Source organism: Acinonyx jubatus, chromosome X (assembly GCF_027475565.1).
Source record: "Acinonyx jubatus isolate Ajub_Pintada_27869175 chromosome X, VMU_Ajub_asm_v1.0, whole genome shotgun sequence".
Classification (NCBI taxonomy): Eukaryota; Metazoa; Chordata; class Mammalia; order Carnivora; family Felidae; genus Acinonyx; species Acinonyx jubatus.
The window spans coordinates 91,842,373-91,867,996 of record NC_069389.1 but is presented as its reverse complement, the minus strand read 5'-3'; the positions used below and the strand labels follow the sequence as shown (position 1 = coordinate 91,867,996).

The 25,624-nt window shown below is 43.0% G+C and overlaps 1 protein-coding gene and 1 pseudogene across 1 annotated transcript; both read left to right on the top strand.

Annotated features, from left to right (window-relative positions):
* Positions 1–5,275: 5,275 nt before the first annotated feature.
* Positions 5,276–5,751, top strand: LOC106985369 (ubiquitin-like protein FUBI; annotated as a pseudogene).
* Positions 5,752–21,499: 15,748 nt separating this feature from the next.
* Positions 21,500–21,970, top strand: LOC113597843 (UDP-GlcNAc:betaGal beta-1,3-N-acetylglucosaminyltransferase-like protein 1). Its single transcript, XM_027054913.2, is given in 3 exon segments — positions 21,500–21,703; positions 21,706–21,882; positions 21,885–21,970. Coding segments are annotated over 3 exon segments (378 nt in total). The 5' UTR covers positions 21,500–21,588.
* Positions 21,971–25,624: the final 3,654 nt, after the last annotated feature.

Sequence of the window (25,624 nt, the reverse complement as noted above, 5' to 3'; positions counted from 1 at the left end):
GATTGATGGGAAATCCAAATATGAGTAAAAATGTTCCTCTGAATTCATGCATTTCATCGAGCACCAAAACCCACAAATATTTTACTTCTATTTGTGTACATTATTCTTTTTGCCACATTTGTTTCATCTGGGTGGATCCCTTAACTTTATTTCATTTTCTTTTTTAAATTTTTTTAACGTTTATTTATTTTTGAGACAGAGAGAGACAGAGCATGAACAGGGGAGGGGCAGAGAGAGAGGGAGACACAGAATCTGAAACAGGCTCCAGGCTCTGAGCGGTCAGCACAGAGCCTGACGCGGGGCTTGAACTCACGGACCGCGAGATCATGACCTGAGCGGAAGTCAGGCTCTTAGCCGACTGAGCCACCCAGGCGCCCCAATTTTATTTCATTTTCTATGTGGCCTTCTCCTCAGTTATTAACATGGCATTGGCTGCTGCCTTGGGGTTGGGTATCTGCTATACAGCACGGAGAACCTCACACTCTCTTTTCAATCAACACACAACTTGTGACCTCCAACTTGTTTTTCCCAATTGTAAAAGTTTACCGAACCTGGTTAAAAAGTCAGCCATTTGGTTATATTTGCCACTACCTTATGCCATGTGGATAGTATTTTAAAATTTTAAAAAAATGGGGCACCTGAGTGGTTCAGACAGTTAAACGTCCGACTCTTGGTTTCGGCTCAGGTCACGATCTCACAGTTCGTGAGTTCGAGCCCCACGTCAGACCCTGAGCTGCCAGTGCAGAGCCTGCTTGAGATTCTCTCCTGTCTCTCTGTCCCTCTGCTGCTCGTGCTCTCCCTTTCAGAATAAATAAGTAAAACTTAAAAAAAAAAAATAAATTAAAAAGACCGAATGGTATCTAAACCAGGATTAGAAAAGTTAATGGACAGCTTGAAGCGCTTTCGATGAGAATTAATTTCAGAAATCCACACAAAAGTAGCGTTGTCCTACCAGGCAAGTCCACCATCCACAGATTTTGGCCAAAATGTTGCTTTCTTCCTTACAGAAGGGGATCTGGGTCTAGAAGACGTAGGAGACAAATCACGGGTAAAGACTTTCATTTTTTTAGTCGCTTATGGCAAATTATTCCAAGCTCTACAGATTAAATGGAATTTGTATGGTCCTGGTCTGACTGCGGCAGGTCAGGTCATGTTGATCCAAGGCTCGACCGTAGGAATCATAGCCCTATGTGGCATGTCTACATAATTGGATCTCAGACAAGGGTCCGTGGAGGCCATCCCCCAGCCTTTGTTAACCGAACTGCCCAATGGAAAGTGGGATGTAATATCCAGCCTAATGATTGTCTGTGTTACAGACTATGCGAGGAAAAGCCCTGGGTCTTTTAAGCAGTCAAGCCGAGCCCTAAACTATTCATTATGTTAGAAAGGTCAAAGCAAGCTTCTTCAAAGCAATGTACTAGAAAAATAAAGACCCCAATGTTCCTAACTAACGTTAGGAATGAAAAAACAAACCTCTATGTTATCTACCTCTATGTCTGATCAGTAATAAATATTAATATATTCACTTCAGAGTTCCAAAAACCTGGCAAAGAGAAGATCCCTTTATCTTCTCATTCTTTGGATAAGGGCCAAAGGATTTGTTGTCTTTTTATTACAGTAGGAATACTCCATGTTCAAAATAACGAGGGGCACCTGGGTGGCTCAGTTGGTTAAGCATCCAGCTTCAGCTCAGGTCATGATCTCGCGGTTCGTGAGTGAGTTCGAGCCCCGCGTCAGGCTCTGTGCTGACAGCTCAGAGCCTGGAGCCTGCTTTGGATTCTGTGCCTCCCTCTCTCTCTCTCTGTCCCTCCCGCACTCACGCTCTGTCTCTCTCTCCGTCTCTCTCAAAAAATAAATTAACATTAAAAATTTTTTTTAATAAATGAGGAATCACTATAGAGAAAGGGCCCATGCACAGAATGCCATCAGGATAGGGGTATAAATCCTTGTTTGACCTCCTTAAACATAAGGAATATAAAGGTCCCATATAAATGTGAAAAGTTTAAAGACTGGAATCTTCATACATATTCATATATATGAATATATGCCTATGAATATGTATGAATATAGCAAAGTCTGTGACAGTCAATAATCTTTTTGGTTCTTGTAAAGAAGACAATATTGAAAGTTTAATTTTTTAGCAAGTTTGCCAGTGTTTATTATTTTAGAAAATGTACTACATAATTAAAATATGGATTTCCGGGGCGCCTGGGTGGCTCAGTCAGTTAAGCGTCTGACTTCAGCTCAGGTCACGATCTCGCGGTCCGTGAGTTCGAGCCCCGCGTCGGGCTCTGGGCTGATGGCTCAGAGTCTGGAGCCTGCTTCCGATTCTGTGTCTCCCTCTCTCTCTGCCCCTCCCCCGTTCATGCTCTGTCTCTCTCTGTCTCAAAAATAAATAAAACGTTAAAAAAAATTAAAAATAAAATAAAATAAAATAAAATATGGATTTCCAAAATGTATTGATACTAAGCTCCTACTGTGGCTATTTTGTAATGCTTTTCTTTTTCCCTTTTATGAAATGTATTTGGAATTATTAAAAATAATACAATAAATAAAAACTGGAATTTTTACGTTTTACCTCTGGCTTCCCTAACAAAACACCATAGACTTGGTGGCTAAAACCACTGGAATTTATTTCTCACAATTCTGGGAGTCCACCATCAGATACTGGGAAGGTAGGTTTTGTTCTGAGGCCACTTCTCTTGGTCTCTGCAGGTGGTTGCTTCTTGCTGTGTGCTCACAGGACTTCTTTGGGTTAGAGCAGGGTGGGGGAGGAGAGAGCAAGCTCTCTGTCGTCTCCTCTTATAAGGGCACTGATCCCATCAGACCAGGCCCCCTACCCTTATGACCTCATCAAACCCTACAAAGCCCCACCTCCAAATACCATTACAGTGAGGGTTAGGGCTTCAATTTATACATTCAAGAAATTGTTTTTAATGTTTATTTTTGAGAGACAGAGCATGAGTGGGGAAGGGGCAGAGAGCGAGGGGGACCCAGAATCCGAAGCAGGCGCCAGGCTCCGAGCTGTCAGCAAAGAGCCCGACGCAGGGCTCGAACTCAAGAGCCGTGAGTTCATGACCTGAGCCGAAGTCGGATGCTTAACTGGCCGAGACACTCAGGCGCTCCTATCAATGTATACATTTTGAACGGACACAAACATTGACTCCATAACACTTTCCAAATATATATGGCTGGCTTTTTAAAGCATTTGCAACATTGATTGATTGATTGATTGATTGATTGATTTTAAGGTTTTATTTTTCAATTGTGAAAAGAACACGTAACGTGAAATTTACCATCTAATCATTTCAAGCGTACAGCTGATAGTGTTATGCTCATACTGTTATGCAATCATCTCTTACATACAACCCCCAGTGCTCATCACAAGTGCCCTCCTTAATGCCCATCACCCGTCTAACCCGTCCCTGACCCACCTCCTTCCATTAACCCTCAGTCTGTTCTCCATTGTTAAGAGCCTGTTATGGTTTGTTTCCTTCCATTCTCTTTTTAATGCCAGTGCTCATGGAGCTACTTATTTTCCTCTGGGTACAGGTGTGTAAATCACATGCAGTGTTATAAGGGAGGTGGTGTGGCTTGGCTATGTCTTCGGTGTTTGCTCGGCTAAGCTTCCCGTTAGTTGAGTGTATGAGAATTCCCCAGAGAAACAGAATTAATAGGAGATATCTATCTACCTCTCTCTCTCTCTTTCTCTCTCTCCCTACCCATCTCTAGAAAGAGATGGTTTCACATGATTATGGAGGCGGAGAAGTCCCATGATCTGCTACCTACACACTGGACACCCAGGAAAGCCAGTGGTGTAGATCAGGCCAAGTCTGGAGGCTTTCTTCACTGAAGCAAAAAAGTAAATCAAAGTTTAAAAAAGCAGAAAGATATAAACATAATTAACTAGAACCAATAAATGGATTCAGGAAGGTCTTAGGATGTAAAATCAATCTACAGAAATCCATTGCATTTCTATACAGTAATGATGAAGCAGCAGAGGGAAAGATTAAGAAAACAACCCCACTTATAAATGCACCCAAACCAATAAAATCCCTAGGAATAAACTTAACGAAGGAGGTGCAAAACCTGTACTCTGAAAACTATAAAACAATGAAAGAAATTGAAGATAACACAAACAAATGGAAAGGTACTTCATCCTCATGGATTGCAATAATAGATATTGTGCAAATGTCCATACTGCCCAAATCAATCTAAAGATTTAATGCAATGCCTATCAAAATACCAACAGCATTTTTCACAGAACTAGAACAAATAATCCTAAAATTTGTGTGGAACTACAAAAGCCCCTGAACAGCCAAAGCAATCTTGAAAAAGAAGAACAAAACGGGAAGTGTCACAATCCCAGATCTCAAGATATACTACAAAGCTGTAGTAACCAAAACAGGTATGCTACTGTTACAAAAATAGACCCAGGTCAATAGAACAGAATGGAAAGCCCAGAAATAACCCTCCTAGTATATGGTCGGTTAATCTGTGACGATGGAGGCAAAAACATGCACTGGGAAAATGACAGTCTCTTCAACAAATGGTGCTGGGAAAACTCGACACCAACATGCAGAAGAATGAAACTGGACCACTAACACCATACACAAAAAGGAAATCAAAATGGATTAAAGGCTTAAAGGTGAGGGGCGCCTGGGTGGCTCAGTCGGTTAAGCGTCCGACTTCAGCTCAGGTCACGATCTCACAGTCCGTGAGTTCGAGCCCCGCGTCGGGCTCTGGGCTGATGATGGCCCAGAGCCTGGAGCCTGCTTCCGATTCTGTGTCTCCCTCTCTCTCTGCCCCTCCCCCGTTCATGCTCTGTCTCTCTCTGTCTCAAAAATAAATAAACGTTAAAAAAAATTAAAAAAAAAAAAAGACTTAAAGGTGAGACCTGAAACCATAAAAATCCTAGAAGACAGTCCAGGCAATCATTTCTCTGACATTGGCCATAGCAACATTTTTCTAGACATATCTCCGGAGGCAAGGGAAATAAAAGCAAACATGAACTATCAGAACCTCATCAAGATAAAAAGCTTTTGCCCAGCAAAGGAAACAACCAACAAAACTAAAAGGCAACCTACGAACAAAGAAGATATTTGCAAATGACATATCTGATAAATGGTTAGTATCCAAAATGTGTAAAGAACTTACGCAACTCAACACCAAAACCACAAACAATCCATTTAAAAAACAGGCAGACAACACGAACAGACATTTCTGTGAAGAAGCCGTCCAGATGGCCAACAGACACATGAAAAGATGCTCAACGTCACTCATCGTCAGGGGAATGCAGATCAAAACCACCATGAGGCAGTAGCAGCTGCAGCGGCGGTGGTTCAGTAGCTGACATGCAGCTCTTGGTCCACACCCAGGACCTACACACCCTAGAGGTGACCGGCCAGAAGAGGGTTGCCCAGATCAAGGCTCATGTAGCCTCGCTGGAGGGTGTTGCTCTGGAAGATCCAGTTGTGCTCCTGGAAGCCAAACCCCTAGAGGATGAGGCGACCCTGGGTCAGTCAGTGTAGAATCGAGGGTCTGATCACCTTGGAAGTAGCCGACCACATGCTTGGCGGTAAAGTCCGTGGTCCCCTCACGTGTGGGGAAAGGAAAAGGGCAAACTCTCAAGGTGGCCAAATATGAGACAAGGAAGACAGTTGAAGCCAAGGGGTGGGTGCAGTACAACTGTGCTTTGTCAATGTTGCGCCCACCTTTGGCAAGAAGAAGGGCCCCAATGCCAACTCTTAGATCCGTTGTAACCCTGGCTTCCCCCGATAAAGCTGCTCTAGTCTAGTAAAACAACAACAACAACAGCAACACAATGAGATATCACCGTACAGTTGTCATAATGGCTAAAATCAAAAACACGAGAGGAGCTCCTGGGTGACTGGATCGGTGAAGCGTCCATCTCTTGATTTTCCCTCAGGTCATGATTTTACAGTTCGTGGGATTGAGCCCCATATTGGGCTCCGTGCTGACAGCATGTGTCCTGCTTGGGATTCTCTCTCTCTCTCTCTCTCTCTCTCTCTCTCTCTCACCCTATGCCTCTCCCTTTCTCTCTCTCTCAAAAATAAATAAACATTCAAAAAAAACCCCACAAGAAATGACATGTGTTGGCAAGGATGTGGAGGAAAAAAGAACCCTTATGCACTGTTGGTGGGAATGCAGACTGGTACAGCCACTGTGGAAAACAGCATGGAGGTTCCCCAAATAATTAAAAACAGAAATACCATATGACCCAGTAATTTCAGTCCTGGGTATTTACCCAATGAATACGAAAACACTAATTCCAAAAGATACACGCACCCCTACGTTTATGGCAGCATTATTTACAATAGCCAAATTATGGAAGCAACCCCAGTGTCCCCTGATAGGTGAATGGATAATGAAGATATGGTATGGATACACAATAGAGTATTACTCGGCCAGAAGAAAAAACGAAATCTTGCCGTTTGCAACAACATGGATGGATTTAGAGAGGGTAATCATAAGTGAAAAATCAGTCAGAGAAAGACAAATGCCATATGACTTCACTTATAAGTGGAATTTAAGAAAAAAAGTGAACAATGAAAAAAAAAGAGACAAGGGGTGCTTGGGTGGCTCAGTCGGTTGAGCATCCAACTCTCGATTTTGGCTCAGGTCATGATTCCAGGGTCGTGGGATCGAGGCCTGCATTGGGCTCTGTGCTGAGCACGGAGCCTGCTTAAAATTCTCTCTCTCTCTCTGCCCGTCTCCCCTGCTCAAAAGAGGTGGGGGGGGGGGGGAGAAACCAAGACGCAAACTGATGGTTCCCAGAGGGGAGGTGGATGGGGGGAGGGGTGAAAGAGCTGATGGGAATTAAGAGTGGACTTATCACGATGAACACTGAGTAATGTATGAAATTGTTGAATCACTATATTGTACACCTGCAACTGATATAACACTGCATGTGAGCTATACTAGATTGAAAATAAAAAACAATAAGATAAATAAACAAAAGCAATTAGCTCTGGTTCTCATCAACCCTTAAATATTACTTTCTGATTTTGATGTTAACTCCAGCTTAAAAAGAACGAACTAATCTTCAGTATTTCAATACTGAAAGTTACAGTCCCCTGTAATTTGAACAAAACTTCAATATTTTTTTTCTATTGAGAGGAAATTCACATAAAATTAACCATTTTGCAGTGACCAATTAAGGGGATTACAATACTGTATACCCATTAAGGCTCTCCAGTTCCCAATTTTTTTCATCACCCCAAAAGGAAACCCCATGCTCCCCAGTTCCCAACACCCAGCACCTGGCAACTACTGATCCGGTTTCTGTTTGTATGGATTTGTCTATTCTAGATGTTTCACATAAGTGGAATCATACAACACGTGACCTTTTGTGCGTGCCTTTTTCACTAAACGATGTCCATACCCTACTTTGTTTATTCATTTACCTATTGATGACTATTTGGGCTGTTTCTACGTTTTGGCTATTGAGTTAGACTTTTTAAAAAAACATTTCTTTAACGTTTGTTTATTTTTTAGAGAGAGAGAGAGAGAGAGAGAGAGCACGAATGAGTAGGGGAGGAGCAGAGAGACGGAGACAGAGAATCCGAAGCAGGCTCCACACCGCGAGCGCCCAGCTCCATGAGGGGCTTGAACTCATTAACTGTGAGATCATGACCTGAGCCGAGATCAAGAACCCGACCCTTACCCCACTGAGCCACCCAGGCACCCCTCCTGAGTTAGTTAGACTTCTGACAGTTCAATCAAGAGTCACAATCCCCATATACCTCCCTCCCTTCCACATGATGAGATTATCTACCCTAGAAACAGGATTTTGACTGCTTTAAGTATTTTGTGGCACTTTGGCTCTGTTCCCCAGAACTGTTCAGTCTTTTTTTATCTGCAAGCCTAAGAAGAATCTGTCTCATTCCCCCAGCCTCCACAACAGAAAAATTAATCCGTCCCCACAGCATAAACGGTTCCTTCCCTTCCTCTGCATCCCTGCTGACCAATCTTTCCCTAAATAGGGTGCCTTTCAACCTCTGCTTTTGCTTTCCTGCTATTTTCCATCTGTATTTTGCCACCTATGCATTTGGCCCCGTGCAAGTGATCTGACATAGGCAAGAGTATTTGTTTCTGATCTAGACTAGCCCCTAAAAATAGTCTGATCTTATATAACTCAGCTACTCCTTAGCATAACGTTCCCAACACATTTGAACAGAATTAATATGAACCGTGTTTTAGCTCTCCCCTCCTCCCACTCCCATCCCTACTCCATCACGGTTGACCAGCCTCACATCAGCTCTTGGCTTGGTGTCTAAAGAATATAGTTTAGTTTAGTTTAGTTTAGTTTAGTTTATTATGGTTTAGTTTAGTTATTGTGTGTGTGTGTGTGTGTGTGTGTGTGTGAGAGAGAGAGAGAGAGAGAGCGAGAGAGAGAGAGCAGGGGAAGGGCAGAGAGAGAGGAAGAGAATCCCAAGCAGGCTCCGGGCTGTCAGCACACAGCCTGACGTGAGGCCCCGTTTCACAAACCATGAGATCACGACCTGAGCTGAAATCGAGTTAGATGCTTAACTGACTGAGCCATCCGTGCACCCTTGAAAGAGTATATTTTAGTTAGATAAACAAATTCCTACGAATGTTATTTTTCTGACGTAACAGAATGCCTCAACCCAGGTACGCGGCTCATTTCTTCTTAAGAAGCACCATGAAAATTGAGTACATGGTAAGAAATACAGGTCAGCAGGATCAGATGGCTTCAGGGGGCCCCTGAAATCACCTTATGTCAGCAGCTAGTTTCTCTGGGTCTCAGAAGGCCTATTCAGGTAGCCAGTGCAAGAGCCATGTCCTTCACACTTCTACTCAAGGCGAACTTATTCCTGGATGTTCCTCAGTCCTGTATGGTGTTAAGGAAATATTGTCATTAGGATTCTAGAACCGGGGCGCCTGGGTGGCTCAGTCGGTTAAGCGACGGGACTCTTGATTTCAGTTTAGGTCATGATCTCATGATTTGGGAGTTTGAACTCCACATCAGGCTCTGTGCCATCAGCATGGAGCCTGTGTGGGATTCTCTCTCTCTCTCTCTCTCTCTCTCTCAAAATAAATAAACTTAAAAAAAAAAGGATTCTAAAGTCAGAGGAGGCCATGGGGATATCTCCTTACCCAGTGCTGGTTTTCCCAATAGACGGTCTAAGCACATGTTTGCAAACCTGGGGCACAAACTTTTTTGGGGGTGGGAGGATTTGGTCTATATTATTTTATATAGAGCATCAAGATAGGCATCACGGGAAAAATAGACTATGTCGTAGAGTGCTATATACCTAGTTGCTAATACCTTGTTATTTTATTTTTAAAGTTGTCATATAGTAAATCCAACACTTTGGTGAACCACAAGTTTTGGCAATGAAATTTCCCATCAGATCTTTAGATTCGTTTACTTATTTTCTTTTCCTCTTCGATGTGAGGCTGTACTTGAGTGAACGAGTGGACTTGAAGTTTACTATAAACAGGTACGTTAGGTGCATGGGGGAAAAAAAAAACCCTATAGGACGAGGGAGGGAACCATACGCGCAAACGTATTAAGGCAGAAAAATCAAGGGAAGTGGTCTAGTGTGAGCAAAGGAGAATATGGGATGCCCGCAGAGAATAACATAAGATAATTCGGGAAACATGTGTTCACTTGGGTACACAGTGGAGCTGAAAATGGTGTGACTGTCAATATTTGGCCGAGCTGTTGAGAGATATAAAATCTTTGCTTCATAGGCCAAGATAGCAGGTAGAACCCGACAAACCTTCTCTCCAAGGTGCTTCAGGGGAAGTGCTTGGATTACTTCAGGGCATCACAGCTTTTCCGTAAACAATATGAGGGTGTCCTATTGATCAAGTGCCACAAGCCGCTTCAGGTCCGCTGCTACAGCCGGCTGGGGATTGAGTCTGTTTAAATAGACCAACCATCTCTGTGGGTCTAATCTTCTAAATCATGACGTCTGCTACTTCTGGGATTCTTCTGAACAAAAGATACTCGAATCTCTCTCCGGCCTTGCCGAACTAAGGGCGTTTGGATATTCTGACACCTGTTCTGACATCTATTCTGAGATGATTTGGAGAGACCAATAGACCAATGTCTATCATAAGAGACATTATACCAACCCGATGTCTTGCCACCAAAGAGGAACCAAGCTTAAATGGCCGCATGTAGGCTGAAGTTGAAATGTGAGTTAAATTGTGAAATGGCAAAGATCACTTATGGAATGAACTTTCCCAGAAATTCAAAAAAAAATTGATTTTCCTATGTGTAACGGTGTTAGGCAGTGGAAGTCTCGCACAGTCTGGAAGCAAAATTTCTCCAAAAGCCGATTGCATTCATTTATTCATTCAACAAACATTAGCTGAGCAGCCACTCTATGCCGGGCCCTATTCTAAGTCTCGGGGATGAGGCGTGAACAAAACCAGGTCTCCAAGGCATAGATAATAAATTAGCCCGCAAATAGGCCCTCTATCATCACATGGTGATAATTATTAGAAGGAAAATTAAAACAGGAGACATGGATAGAGCATGAATTGGGCAGTAGTTTTATGTCAAGTCAGGGGCAGCCTCTCTCAGGTGGTGATGTTTGACTAGAGACACCAATATAGTCAAGAGGTAAACTAAGTCAGGTTCCAGGGGAAGGATATTCCAGGTCACGGGCACAGCAAATCTGAAGGTTTTGAGGTGAGAATGCGTTTGGCACGTTATGACAATGACAGGGAGAAGAGTGTGGCTGGGGCAGGGTGTCCAAAAACAGTGAGACGTAAGGGCTGAGAAATGTACAGAATCAAAAACATGTAGGGGCATATTGGCCCACGATTAGGATGTCAGATTTGATTCTCAAAGTGATGAGAATGCTAACTGAAAAGGTTAGCATGATTATGATTTACGATCTGAGTGCTCTCTGCTTGCTCCTGTTTTTGTATAGGTGAAAATTTGCCTCCCAATTCCTGATGGCCTGTTGATGTGGCCTCCTGAAAAGTCCTAAGTCTTGTTATTTTGGGCAGGGTGAAATGGGCCTTTAAGTTCAGACCCCAGGAGAACTCAGTGGTATTCCAATTCTCTGCCATAACTGTTTCGGTTTTCACATCGTTCTTTCTGGTGGACACGGTCCGAGGCCCCTCATTAGTGTTTGGCTGACAGTAGCCTACTCAGCTTTAAGGACACCGGTCCATTTTGCAACTCTGGCTGTCCTTGTCCCTAAGCCTGTGAGTAGGATAGCTGTTGGACATGACATTACTGTTAACGGCATTTCATTACTTGGGCTCTCCAAAACCATTACTGACCCAATGATAGGGCTCCTGATCCTCTGAGACTTGTCCTATTACCTTGTTCTGTCACCTCTGGCGTCAAAACGTATTTGCAAATAACCCCCCAGCAACTGTGGTAAAAGCCCCTTTGTCTCCAAACGGGTAAGCACATACCTGGATATCTTATAACACAATTTAGAACCTACAGTCTAATTTGTTACCACATTGTTCCAGGAATAGCTTTCATTCTGTTCTTTCCCCCCTCTCAGAGAAAAACCGAGAAGTTTTTTTACCAACCAAATGGTAGAACCAGATTTAGAATTGAGTAAGAGCTATTTGTGAAAAGTATGAATCTATGTCATTCATTATATGTGGCTTTGTTGCTAAAAGATACTAATTTGCCATTTAAAATTTCCCCTTCCTCAGTGCCTAGACTCTAAACTTTGCTGGCATTTATTTAGATCCTATTTTTAATTAATTAATTAATTAATTTATTTATTTATTTATTTATTTTTAAGGAAAACTCTGCACCCAACCTGGGGCTTGAACTCACAACCCTAAGATCAAGAGTTGTATGCTCTACCGACGGAGCCAGCCAGGTGACCCTGAGATCCTATTTTTCAAAAAAAGCTTCCCCCTACCACTTTTATTTGAAAATACATTTAAAACTTGCAAGTTCTTGGGAAAAATATGGAGAGTGCTTTATTTTTGTTGTAGGCATCATAAAAATAAATAATCAAGACTAGCATTGGTTTGAACTTTACCAGGGAATATGTCCACGAAGAAGAAAGAAAGCCAGACTAACCTTGACTTTCTCTCCTCCAGCTTTCTATAACAAAGACCCTCTGACACAAGTTAGTTGAAGCTTTTGAATTACTTATTGTGGCATGCCTCCATCGTGAAGTTTTGCATACTCAGAATGGAGATTTTTGCCCCGATTCCTGTCTTTGGTTTTTCCAGTTATTTCAGTCACTATTTTACTTCATTTGGATTCCTTATCATTCATTCAAACAACACTATTTGGGAGGACGAGCTGTGGGTTGAATCAGACTGATTGTCAGTTCGGATTTGGGCAGAAGGTTTATGACACTCAACAGTGCTGTAGCTCATTGTTCAGTATTCCAAGAAATATCACTGATATGATTCTCAAAATTTTCAAAATCTTACAAAGAATGTTGGACAGCTAATGTGTTTCAGCCATATTATTTCAGAGCAAATCTCCTAAAAGATTGGTAGATGTCCCCTACCCTTCCCCAAAGCTGACTTTGGCTATAAAAAGGTTCAAGTGAAATAAGGTCAGCTAATAAGTCACCCTGAGTTCTAAATTTGGCAAACTTTTCAATGTAGGGTGCCACCTTGCTGACTTTTATTAGTTTTGGAAGGAAATAAGCATGAGTCAGGTGCAGAAAGAGAACTCTCCCTCTGTCTCTCTCTGCTCAGAAATTTTCTCCCAGGCAATCTCCAGACGAAGTTAACATGGTCATCTTAAAATGAAAATTTCCCATTGATAGGTTAAATATATTGCCCTTGACTTTAGGTAGCAAGTGGGTTGTTAGGGGTTCACTTTCTCTGTGAAGATCCAGGTAGTAAATATTTCAGTCTCTGTGGGCCATATGGTCTTTGTTACAGCTACTTAATTCTGCTCGTTGTCGTATGAGAGCAGCCATAACGCATAGCTGAATGGGCATGGCTGTGTTCCCATAAAACTTTATTTACAAAAACAAAGCAGTCTGACCTTGGCCCACAGTTCCATAGTTTGCTGACCCCCTAGATCATAACACTTAATTAGAGTAGAGCATAGGTTTCTTGGCAGAATTATTTCAACACAGCCGGAGGACATCACGAAATGATTGGACAACGAAGTGAATGCCTTGAGGTAGGGTGGCTACTTTATAATTTTGCCATCGACCCTGGTGTCTTCATTCTATCAGAGCCACCTCGTCTGCTCTTTTAGGCTTGAGGCTAAAACAGTAGAAATGGTAGATATTTATTTTCATTGATCTTGCTCTCAGAATTCCCTCAGAAATAACAAGACCTGACATTTTTTATACATTAGAATTTCTAGATGTCTTGCCTATAGCAGATTTCGTAAAGCACCTGGTGACCTTAAAAAAAGATTTTTATAGGAGTACTCTTGAAAGTCAAATAAGTAGAATTTATTTCAATGCATCTCGCTCCAGTTTATAATTTTGCACTTGGCCAAATATCACTTTACATTGTTTCATTCTGTTCAAAGCCTATTTGAGCTCATGTAAGTGGTTTTGCGTCCAGACTGAGACACGTCTTCGTTTATTACTTTATATTATAATAACCGTGTATAACTCTTCCCTGTTTTTCTATTGAGGCCCGGAGGGGGAATATCCTTCAATGAGCCCTTTCACATCTGTTTTCTCATTTAACATAATTTAATTATTTTTGCAGATGAATCATAGGGAAGATAAAGTTACTTGCCCAAGGTCACCCAACTAGTTAAGAGTGCAGCCAACCTTCCAAAACAGGTCTGTTTGACTCCAGAGGTATGAGTTTTCCACTACATCACAATGCCGACAGGAAGCTACTTGTAGTTCTTGGCCGCCTTTATCTTGATTGTTTTTTTTAACCTAAGCTGTTTTCAAGCAAATCACAAAAGAACTGAGTAACATAGTATTTAATTCTTTTTATATAGTTTGGAAGTACATATTTTCAGAAGGAGATATGGTGGATGCTTTTGTTTAAACAACTGTGGTTCTATGACTAGAATATTTCCAAATAAGGGTGACTTCCAAAAATTATTTGCTTTCTTGGCAGACTTCGTACATTCTTTGTGAATGCAACTACGTTTCCCTTCTTCCTTGTTTAGGAAAGAATCATATGTTAATAACATTTTTTGAGAGGTGTGGCTTGGTGATATTCTTTTCAGATTTGAAATAACTAAACTTCCTGGCATCCTAAGTTCAAATTGTGGAGAAGCCAGCTCATGAGAAGTTCAACATTCTGAAATTGACTTTTGTTTGGGCATCGCTCTGCGTAGCCCTGAATGTGCATATGAGTGAGGGGTAAAAGTGAATGCCAAAATCTTAAGTACAGATATTGAAGCCTTTTCATCAAATAGGAGATAAATTCCTTTCTGTCAGGATGTTTATTTCCACCACCACCCCCCCCCCACCTTGGGAGGAGGAGAAAACAGTGAATCACCACATGATAAAAAAAAAAAAAAGTGGGGCTGAGAGAATTGACCCTTAAAATTGCTAGGGCATATACGACTCTCAGACTCCAATCCCTGTAGTCTAACATCTATATTTCAGACCTTGAGCATCAAGGGCTCAATGATGGGGGATTTTGGGGGGGGGGACTAACCACAGTCCTTCTTAGGGTCTACTCAAGGAGGTCAACCTCACACTGTCAACCTCTTATGTGGTGTTGGGGGGGGGTGGGAATCGGGGTGGTAACAGGTGATGAGAGAACAGGCTTGTGGTCATTAATCAGGGGTCTATATAGGTTACTGCTGAGATGTCTACTCTCCTGGGCCACATGGTTTCTTTAAGTCAGAGGTCCTTGGCTGCCTTCCCACTACCCTTGGGACTCTGGAATCATTGCCAACTCTGCATTTAGACCCACCTGCTGGGAACACCTCGCAGACATTGCTTTCTAGGGTCTTGATGCTTCCCTGCTGGAGCCGCTATGAAATGAAATGAAGTAAAAGGTCCTTGGCTGCCTTCAAGAATCTCTTCTGTTTTGGCTTCATTCCCCTCCCCCCAACTTGGAAGAATCTATTTCTAGTGCAAAGACAAGCCTTCTCCCTTTCTCTCTCTCTCTTTTTTTTTTTTTAGAAATGTTTATTGTTTTTATTCATTTTTGAGACTGAGGCACAGAGTGCGAGTGAGGGAGGGGCAGAGAGAGGGAGACACAGAATCCGAAGCAGGCTCCAGGCTCTGAGCTCTCAGCATAGAGCCCGACGCGGGGCTCGAACAACTGAAGCGAGATCATGACCTGAGCCCAAGGCGTGCCCGACCTACGGAGCCACCCAGGCATCCCTCCCTTTCTCTCTTTTAAAGGTCCTCTCTCCCTGTGGAATTGCCTCCTCCATGCGCTTAGACTTTTTGAATCACTGACCTTGCAAGCTGCTTCTGTTTTGCCTGAGGTGCCCTACCTCTTTCCCTTAGGGCAACAAGAACAGAGCCAGTTACCTGCTTGCACAGAGGGAAGACAAAGGGCAGAATATACTGAGAAAAAAAAAATAGTTAAAACCTCAAAACATCATCCCTTCACCTCCTTCATCAGAACCAATAGATTGCTTTCCTGTGAAGGTTTCCCAGGACTCCACACCCTTTGATTTGGAGTACAGAAGGAAATGTGATCTGGTGACTTTCTCCAAAGCCAAGTCCTTAAAAGCCCCCACGGTGAGAAGTTGGGGCCATGGTGCTGAATAACGGAGTGCTCTTGTGAGAGTTTCGACTTCTCTCACTCATCACAGAACAGCTTTATGGAAGAAGCCGCCTTTGCTTGCCAACCTCGCCAGTTGGGCCGTCCTCCCTCTGGGCTCTCCTCAAGCTCCCCCTTCCGCTGGTCCCCCCGCCCCCCTGCAGTTCTGCCGCCGTAGGGAGCAGCCTGCTCTCCCAAGGTCTGCAGTGTGATTCAGGGCCCTGTCAACATGAGCTATGGAATCAATCGTTTTCAGATGGATTGGGGGTTTTCTAATTATCATTGATACTGATTACCGAGAGGTGGATTGGACCACAACCAAGTAAATGCTTCTCAGGCATAAGACCACCAAAACGGCCAGGCACGTTGTGCTGGAAGAAATGGAGCTCGGAACCTGAGACTCCGAGAGGTTAAAGGGCTTGTCTGAGTTCAAACAGCGAGTTCGTGAAGGGACGGACGTGATTAAAAGCCACCCCCGAGAAGTATGTCAAGCGCAGAGTTGTGATAACATTCGTAGCACCGTCTGATAAAACAACATCATATAATAATTGTCAGCATGGGTTCTAGACCCTGACCGCTGAGTTCCTAAGCTAGTTTCACCACTTATAAACTGCGAGACGGGGCCTTGTTACTTTTCCTCTCTGTGCCTCAGTTTCCTCATCTGCAAAATGGGGACAGTAATAGTACCTGCTTCATTGGTTGTTATGATGCGTGGATGAGTCAATATATGCAAAAGCACTTAGGACAGCGCTTGGCCCATTGTGGGTATTTATATTTGTTATTATGAAATTGTCGTTACTTTGGAATAATATCTCAGTGGCATATTGAGAGACGTCTGTAATCACCGAGGAACTGGCGTAATCACTTATTCACTTGTTAAACATCCAGGGAAATCATGGGTTCATTAGATGCTGTAATAATTTTAATAGCCGTGTGTCTGAAAGCTGTAACGTGACTTGGAGACTTCGTTTTTAATAATAGATGATTATAACGTGTTTGAAAATGCTTATCTTCTATAATGCGTTAAGAGAGTAAAATGATGGAGGGGACATAAATATTATAACTAGCAATTGAAAACTAAAAATTAAAGCAACAGTTAAATGCCATTATTCTCTTATTTTCCATGACTAAAAACAGTTTTTGAAATGTTTATTTTTTTGTTTTGACAGAGAGGGAGAGTGCACATTCATGCTGGTGCAGTAGAGGGGAGGGGCAGAGGGAGAGAGAGAATCCCAAGCAGGCTCCGTGCTGTCAGCACAGAGCCCAACATGGGGCTTAATCTCATAAACTGTAAGATCGTGACCTGAGCTGAAATCAGGAGTGCAACGCTTAACTGACTGAGCCACCCAGGTGCCCCTAAAAACATATTTAAGTGTGGGTGAGTATGTTTTGAGATGCTATTCTAATACACTGTTGCAGTTTGGAGAGTTAATTTGAAAAAAATATTCCAGGAAAACAATATTTGTTAAAATATTGAAAATTGTTTTCCTCTTTGACATCATAATCCCAGATCTAGAAATGTGTCTTAAGAAAACAAACATGGGGCACCTTGGTGGCTCAGTCGGTTGAGCCTCCGACTTCAGCTCAGGTCACGATCTCGCGGTCCGTGAGTTCGAGCCCCATGTCAGCTCTGTGCTGACAGTTCAGAGGCTGGAGCCTGTTTCGAATTCTGTGTCTCCCTCTGTCTCTGCCCCGCCCCATCCCTCATGCTCTGTCTCTCTCTGTCTCTGAAAAATGAATAAACCTTTAAAAAATGTTAAGAAAACAAACATATAATCAAAATTAATATTTATCCGTATACATTCCATGATAAGTTTAAATTAGGAATTAGAAGTAACTTACAAGCTCAACAATATTATGATACACCCATATAAAGATACGTGGTGCAGTCATTAGGAGTCACGCTTATTTTTCAAAAGCTTATTTATTTATTTTTGAGAGAGAGACAGAACACGAGTGAGGGAGGGGCAAAGAGAGAGGCTGAGAGAGAGAATCCCAAGCAGGTTCCATGCTGCCAGTGCAGAGCCCGATGGGAGGTTTGATCCCACAAATCGTGAGATCATGACCTGAGCCAAAGTCAAGAGTCAGACCCTTAACTGAGCGACCCAGATGCCCTAGGAATCATGCTTTTAAGAAATGTTTAAAGGGCATGGGGAGTGCTCACATTGTAATGTTAAGTGAGTGAAGTCCAATAAAGAAAACTGCATATACGGAATATCAGAAATTATGTTTAGTAGTATATAGTAGAACCCTATACTACAGTCAAGTAGGTTATTCAAATAGTGTTTTATTTTTTCTCTTCTAACAAGAAAATATGGATATAGAATGTCCAAAGCTTGTGACTTGTCTCCACAATGTCATCGATGTCCCAGGCTCCTTCTGTCTTTGCATTCTATCATCTTTAGCCTGCGGCTTTTGTCCTCATGCTTGTCACCTCAAGGTCACAAGGTGACTCCTCCATATCCAGCCTCACATGCTTGCTCCAGGCCAGAAAAAAAAAAAAAAAGGAAATAGCAAGGGGAACCTGGTGCTTATTATAATTTTCTGTACAGATAGTCTGAATTGCAATGGGGCGACTTAGGATTTTTCGACTTGACGATGGTGCAAAAGCGTTGCGCATTCTGTAGAAACCACACTTGCAATTTTGGAATTTTAATCCTTCCCCAGGCTAGGTACAATCTTCTCTCGTGATGTTGGGCCATGGAAGCACTCATTCAGCCCCTGATCTCAAGGGTAAACAACTGATATACCCGTTCGGTCCCCACAATTCTGCTTATCGTTTTCAGTGTAGTATTCAATAATTTACATGAGATATTCAACACTTTATTATAACATAGGCCTTGTGTTAGATGATTTGGGCCAACAGTAGGCTAATGGAAGTGTTCTGAGCACATCGAAGGTAGACTAGGCTAAGCTATGATGTTCGGTAGGTTGGGTGTGTTATATGGGTTTTTGACTTTTGATATTTTCAATTTATGACAGGTTTGTTGGGACATAACCTTATTGTAAGTTGAGGAAGATCTGTATTCTTCAAGTTTTCTACAGTGAACATATACTACTCTCATAATCAGATAAAAAGCAATTTTTATTTACTTTATGGTTATTTATTTACTTACTTTTTAAAATAAAGTTTGTTTATTTTTGAGAGAGAGAGAGAGAGAAAGAGATAGAGCGAGCACAGGGCAGAGAGAGAGGGAGACAGGGAATCCCAAGCAGGCTCCGCACCGTCACCACAGAACCCCATGTGGGGTTTCAACTCATGAACTGTGAGATCATGACCTGAGCCAAAATCAGGAGTCGGACGCTTAACTGAATGAACCACCCAGGCACCCCTACAAAGCAATTTTTAAACAAAATTTCACAGATATTTCCTTTCTACTGTGGTAGAATAGCAAACATTGGAAAAACAACCTATATGTTAATAGGTAGATAACTAGTTGGTTATGGTGTATTCATACAATGTGACATCTTAAAAGGTTAGGAAGTGAAATACATCTGAGTATACCAATGTAGAAAATGCTCATCACAGGACATTTTAAAGAGGAAATTTCCGAACACTACGGTCTCACTGTTTTTAAATACAGAGACATTTGGACAAGGCATAGATATCTTTATAAACAGTGATGAGGCTCTCTAAGACTATTTCCAAGCTATTAGGTTTTCTTGGGGAAACAGTATTGAGGGAAGGAAATATCTTTATTATTTTTAAAATTAATACTTTTGGGGCACCAGGGTGGCTCAGTTGGTTAGGCATCTGACTTCGGATCAGGTCATGATCTCACAGTTCGTGAGTTCGAGCCCCACGTCGGGCTCTGTGCTGACAGCTCAGGGCCTGGAGCCTGCTTCCGATTCTGTGTCTCCCTCTCTCTCTGCCCCTCCCCAGCTTGCGCTCTCCCTCTCTCAAAAATAAACATCTAAAAATAAATAAATGAAATCAATACTTTTCTTTATCTGAACTCGTTTTTGCAACAAGACCATGATGCTTTATTATTCGATCTAAAAATATTAGATGTAAACAAGGTATTCAAATTAGCCCAATAAAGGCTTGTGGCCTTTAAGGCTCCAAACTTCTGCTTTCGAGACAGGAACTTTTGTTCCTTTTGGGTATCGCGGAGTAGGAGACGTTGCCTTCCACACTTCAGAAATGTGCTGTTGAATGACTGAGTTGATACAGTGCATGGACAAGAGTGACGAAAGGCATCTAGAGAGCCCAGCAGAGTAGGAAGGGCGGTTTCAGACCCAAAGATGCACTGTGTTCTAAAAGGCAAGTCCAAGCTTTAAACACTATACGGCAAGCCTTCAGGAAGGAACAGTCCGATCCTTCTACTTGGTGGTCTTGGATTTCACATGAATATTTGCTTGGGTTCTTGATTGCCAAAAATGGTCCCATTGTGCTTCTGCAAGCTGTTTATACCTTTCTTACAGGCGATCCTTCTTTCCTGGGCGATAGCGGCAGATGACATTTTGGAGCACACTGCTTTTCACTCTCTGCGGTCCGAAGGCCCCTGATTACCCCTCAGGAGCAACCGCGGCCTTTATGTACACGGCATGGGGAAGGTCTATGACGAGGGGCAAATAGGACCTTGGTTCCAGTGTGAATGGTTTTCCGCTTCCGTCATTTAAACATGCCCCAAACGCCGAAAAATGCAAGGTGTCATTTTACCTATAAAAGCTCCTGCTGGGGGTGGTTGTGGAAAAAAAGTGTTTCAACTCAAAACACTGAACTTTTGGTATTTCTGCCAAACCAGCTCCCCCCCCTTCCCGACCTTTTGTAAGACAACAAAGTAAAACAAGCAGCTTCTACTCCCAAGAAAGATTTATCTGATTTGTTTAATTAAAAGTATGAAGAATTTTCTTTCTTAAATTCTTTCCCATTCTTTGATTCCCAATGTCTATGCTTCCAGTATTTTTCCATCTGCTTCCTTTTTTTTAAGAGAGAGAGAGAGGGGCGCCTGGGTGGCACAGTCGGTTAAGCGTCCGACTTCAGCCAGGTCACAATCTCGCGGTCCGTGGGTTCGAGCCCCGCGTCAGGCTCTGGGTTGATGGCTCAGAGCCTGGAGCCTGTTTCCGATTCTGTGTCTCCCTCTCTCTCTGCCCCTCCCCCGTTCATGCACTGTCTCTCTCTGTCCCAAAAATAAATAAACGTTGAAAAAAAAAGTTAAAAAAAAAAGAGAGAGAGAGAGAGAGCAAGGGACAGGGGCAGGGGGAGGGAGAGAGAGAATCTTAAGCAGGCTCCGTGCTCAGCTCAGAGCCCGACACAGGGCTCGATCCCACCACCCTGGGATCGTGACCTGAGCTGAATTCAAGAGTCAGGCACTCAACCGACTGAGCCCTCCAGGTGCCCCTCTGTCTCCTTCTTCTATCATCCAGAGAAATTTCAAAGAGGCTTCCCTAACTTCTCTCTTTCTCCTTTTGTGGAACCCACAATGTGAGAAAGTCAATTACTTGTCTGAGTTTCTGTTTTCTTCTCTGGCCACCTCAGAATCGGATATGAAAATTAATTAATATATATGTGCATTGCTCGTGAAGTCATTAAAGATACGGACAATCGGGGGCACCTGGGCCGCTCGGTCGGTTAAGCGTTCGACTCTTGATTTTGGCTCAGGTCACGGATCTCATTGTCCGTGGGATCGAGCCCTACATGGGGCTCTGCATTGGCAGCATGGAGTCTGCTTGGGATTCTCTCTCTCTCTCCCTCTCTCTGCCCCCTCCCCTGCTCATGTACTTCCTCTCTCTCTCTTTCTCTCTCTCAAAAATAAATTAAAAAAAAGGTTTGGGCAATGAAGTGTAAAGCGTTATAACGTTACATCCGCACCTATTGTTTTGAACATCATCTAGGGGGTTCTGGGCCTCTTGTTAATACTGAAATGCCTTGCCTTTAGATTGGATAGTAGGAATGAAAAATTCAGGACATGGAGGGAAACACCAGCAATGGCTGATGGTTCTCATTCTCTCTTGCAGAGTATGCCAAGGGATCTGCTGTTCTCTTATGACCACCTCACAAAGGACAGTGGAGTCATCCTAGTGGAGATTCTCTACTGCTACCATCACCCATGGCCACACACTCCATTCTTCAGGCCACCATCTGGACCCACCATGTCCACTTTCTGGAAGAAAAGGTCCTCCCGCATGGGGCAACCTTCACTATCTGGAATGTAGGCAAGCAAGGGTCGAAGGTTGTTGCTTATTGTGACACGGCTGCAAAGAAGATGGAGAAGGCCTTCTACCGCTAGGGGGCTCTCTGGAAAGGCCCAAGCCTGGGGTTTGGATCCTGCACTTCCCAGCAGCCGGGGTGCCCGTCATCATCTGCTAGACCTCTGGGAGTGGGGGGAGCCATTGAAGACCACCTGAGTCTCCGGCATCTGTAAGGGGCGGGGACTTTCTTCACTTCAGGTGACAGACCAGCAGCAGCCGCTCCCAGCCCAGGATCCAGACGCCGCTCTGTGGGTGCACCTCACCTCCTTACTGTCTGAGCAGGAGACGTTTTGGATGCATCCACAACATTCACCTTTTGAAGTACAGTAGCCTCCCCCGTATCTGTGGGGGAATACATTACGAGAACCCCAGTGGATACCTGAAACCAGGGATAGTACCTAACCCTATATATATTATGGGTTTTTTTAATTATACGTATCTACGTCAACGTTTAATTCATAAATTAGGCACAGTGAGAATGAACAGCTATAATAATAAATAGAACAATTATAACAAGATACTGTAGTAAAAGAAATGCAAATATAGTCTCTCTCTCTCTCTCTCTCAAAATATCCTGTTGTACTGTACTCACAATTCTTGTGATGATGGGAGGTAATAAAATGTCTACCTGATGAGATGAACGGGTGTGAATGACGTAGGCCTTGTGACGTAGCGTTAGGCTATTAGCGACGTTCTGACACTGTGTCAGAAGGAGCATCTGCTTCTGGACCACGGTTGATGATGGGTTAGTGAAATCAGGGACAAGGGGCGACCCCTGTAAGGGCCCTGGTTCCCTGGACCTGGTGGAGAGGACAGTGGACATCTTGAGTGTGCAGACCCACAGGAGATGAGCCCTTTCTCGCCAGCCTGGCCATGGACGTCAGGGCCTCACTGGGGGCCAAGGCTGGGCCCGGCCAAGGCCTGGACACAGGCCGCCTGGTCATCTTGGACCTCAGACCCTGACTGCGTGACTTCAGCCCCTCAAGGGGACTGTGTGCTAGTCTTTTCCACACAAAATGGGAAACCGCTTATTTCAGGAGGGAGGTGCATTTTAAGACTTGAATGAAATAAAAGTTCCCCCATTCAGTTAGAAAAGGTTTTTTGAATACGAATGTATTTTAGTAAAATTAGCTTTGGGACCTTTAAAAACAAATTCATGATGCGAAACTTTTAACCCACTGAAAACTAGCCATCTTCATTTAATGCTTCCCGAAAGAACACTCGATGAAGGTTTTCATGAGTTGTCAAATAAACATACTTAGGAGATGAATTTATGGCAGCATTCAGGAAACAGGGCAAGCCAAGCCATGAAATTGCATCCTGTGTCATTTGGGATGCCTCACTTGCTTACAACTGTTCTGGTAAGCTCTTTTCTGTAATGGCTTTTGAGTAACCATGGCCCTCCTTGCTTCTTGTTGATTGCTGACATCTTTGAACAATTATCATTTTCAGAGTTTTGGACAAAGGGGAAAATGCCTTGGCTCCAATATCAGTCCCTTTCTTAGCACTGAACATGTGATCACTCACTAGGGCCTTGGTTCTGCATTTTTCCCTGAGGGCATAGGTATTGAAAAGAGAATTGGCTCAAGCTCACTGGTCTTATCCATCCGATATATGGTTGCTAATACGATATGATTGGCCAGACAGTTTGGGTATAATGTTGTGGCGGTGTGGCCACAGAATTTTGATTTATTCCACAGGCTCTTTTGCTATTTTATTACTTTCCCCGCTCGGGTCCATTTTTTAAAAATTATTATTTTAAGGAAAAAAGTTACAGTTAGGTTACGGCTACACCCCACTGCCACATTAGCCATTTTGTATTCAATTTTCCTCTTTGACTGTCACAAAGTCTAAGATTTTAAGCACTGATATGAATCATTCCAAGATGTTCTGCTTCTTAAGACAACATAATAGCCGGACCTACAGGTTCCCAGTCTGGTTATTAACGTAATTCAACCAGCCAACCAGCCAGGCAGTGATCCAGTCCATGGCTCAGCCATCGAACCCCAACAAAAAACTAATTTCTTCAGTTACAGCAATCTTGTGTAAAGGCTTATAATTTGCGTCATGCTCTTTTAACGGACTAGTTTTCCAGAGCGCATCTGGAAAGTGTGTCTGGAAAATGGAGATGCTATGGAAAACAGAAATAAAAGTAGGGAAAAGGGGGATCATCTTCAGATGTGTTCACCATGTTTCCCTCCAGTTCTGTTTTTAGCATTTGACTACACAGTCTGTTCAAGTCCAGATAAATTATTGCTTCCCACAGGTCACTGTCATTCTTTCCATTCATCTCAAAGCAATTCATCATCATCTCCTAAGTGGGTTTTGACTTACGCCGCGCATTGAAAGGATAGACCCGAGGCTGGAGGTGAAATATTATCAGAGATTGGGACTACAAACATTAAATGCTTGGCTTTGTCCGTAGGTGCTCCCCAAGTTCGATTATGTACACTCAGGTTTCTGCCACATGCCATTCTGTCCCTTTTGTACAAAACACTCCTTGATTCTCTTGCCCAACTGATTAATTCCTCAAAGTCCTTTGACATTCAAATCAAGTGTCATTTCTCCTAGAATGTCTGTCTTTCTTGACCTCTCCCCCTAGATAATAAAAGGATACAAGTCTTTTTTTTTTTTTTGATACTTCCCGTTGGCCAGAAAAATGTACCGCTTTGAGGTCATTATCCCTCGTGACGGTCGTTAAGTCATTGTTTCACTGTCGCCGCTACGTTGTGAGGGAGATATTAATGCAACCGACCCAGGCGGCAACTGCAGCCTAAAGGTATTAAGTAACTTTTCTTTTTTTTTTTTTTAATGTTTATTTATTTATTTTGAGAGAGACAGAGGGAATGAGTGGGGGAGAGGCAGAGAGAGAATCACAAGCAGGCTCTGCACTATCCTACGAACCATCAGATCACGACCTGTGTCGAAATGAAGAGTTGTACGCTTAACGGACAGAGCCACCCAGGCGCCCCCGTATTACGTAACTCTTCGGATTACACAGTGAGTACACGGTAGAGGTGACATTTGGACCCACGTTCTGTGGTCTGTATTTTAAGCCACTTACAGCCTTGTTTCCCAAAGAGTGGCACATAAACCACTGCTGCTTTGGGGCAGGATTTGAGATGGTGCAGAACATCTTTACATGAATACTTTCCCCTTTATTCACTTTTGTGAAACATACAGAGAGTAAGAAAACAAGTCTGTTCTCAGCATTTTGCCCACGTTGCTTTACTTACTTATTTATAGAGATTTTATATGTTTATATATGTATGCAGGTATTTCTTATTTAAATTCTAGGTAGTTAGCATGCAGTGGAATATTGGTTTCAGGAGTAGAATTCAGTGGTTCATCACTTATATACAACACCCAGTGCTCTTCATAACAAGTGCCCTCCTTAATACCCATCACCCATTTAGCCCAACCCCCACCCACCTCCTCTCCAGCAACCCTCAATTTGTTCTCTATGGTGAAGAGTCTCTTACGGTTTGTTTCCTTGTCTCTTTTTTCCTTCCCCCCCCTTTCCACATGTTCATTTGTTTTGTTTCTTTAAAATTTTTGTTTGTTTATTTTTGAGAGGCTGCATGTTGGAGAGGGAGAGAGAGAGGGAGACAGAGAATCCCAAGCAGGCTCCCCACCGTCAGCACAGAGCCTGATGCAGGTCTCGAACTCGGGAACAGTGAGATCATGATCTGAGCTGAAATCCAGAGCTAACCAACTGAGCCATCCCGGTGCCCCTCATCTGTTTTATTTCTTAAATTCCCCATACGAGAAG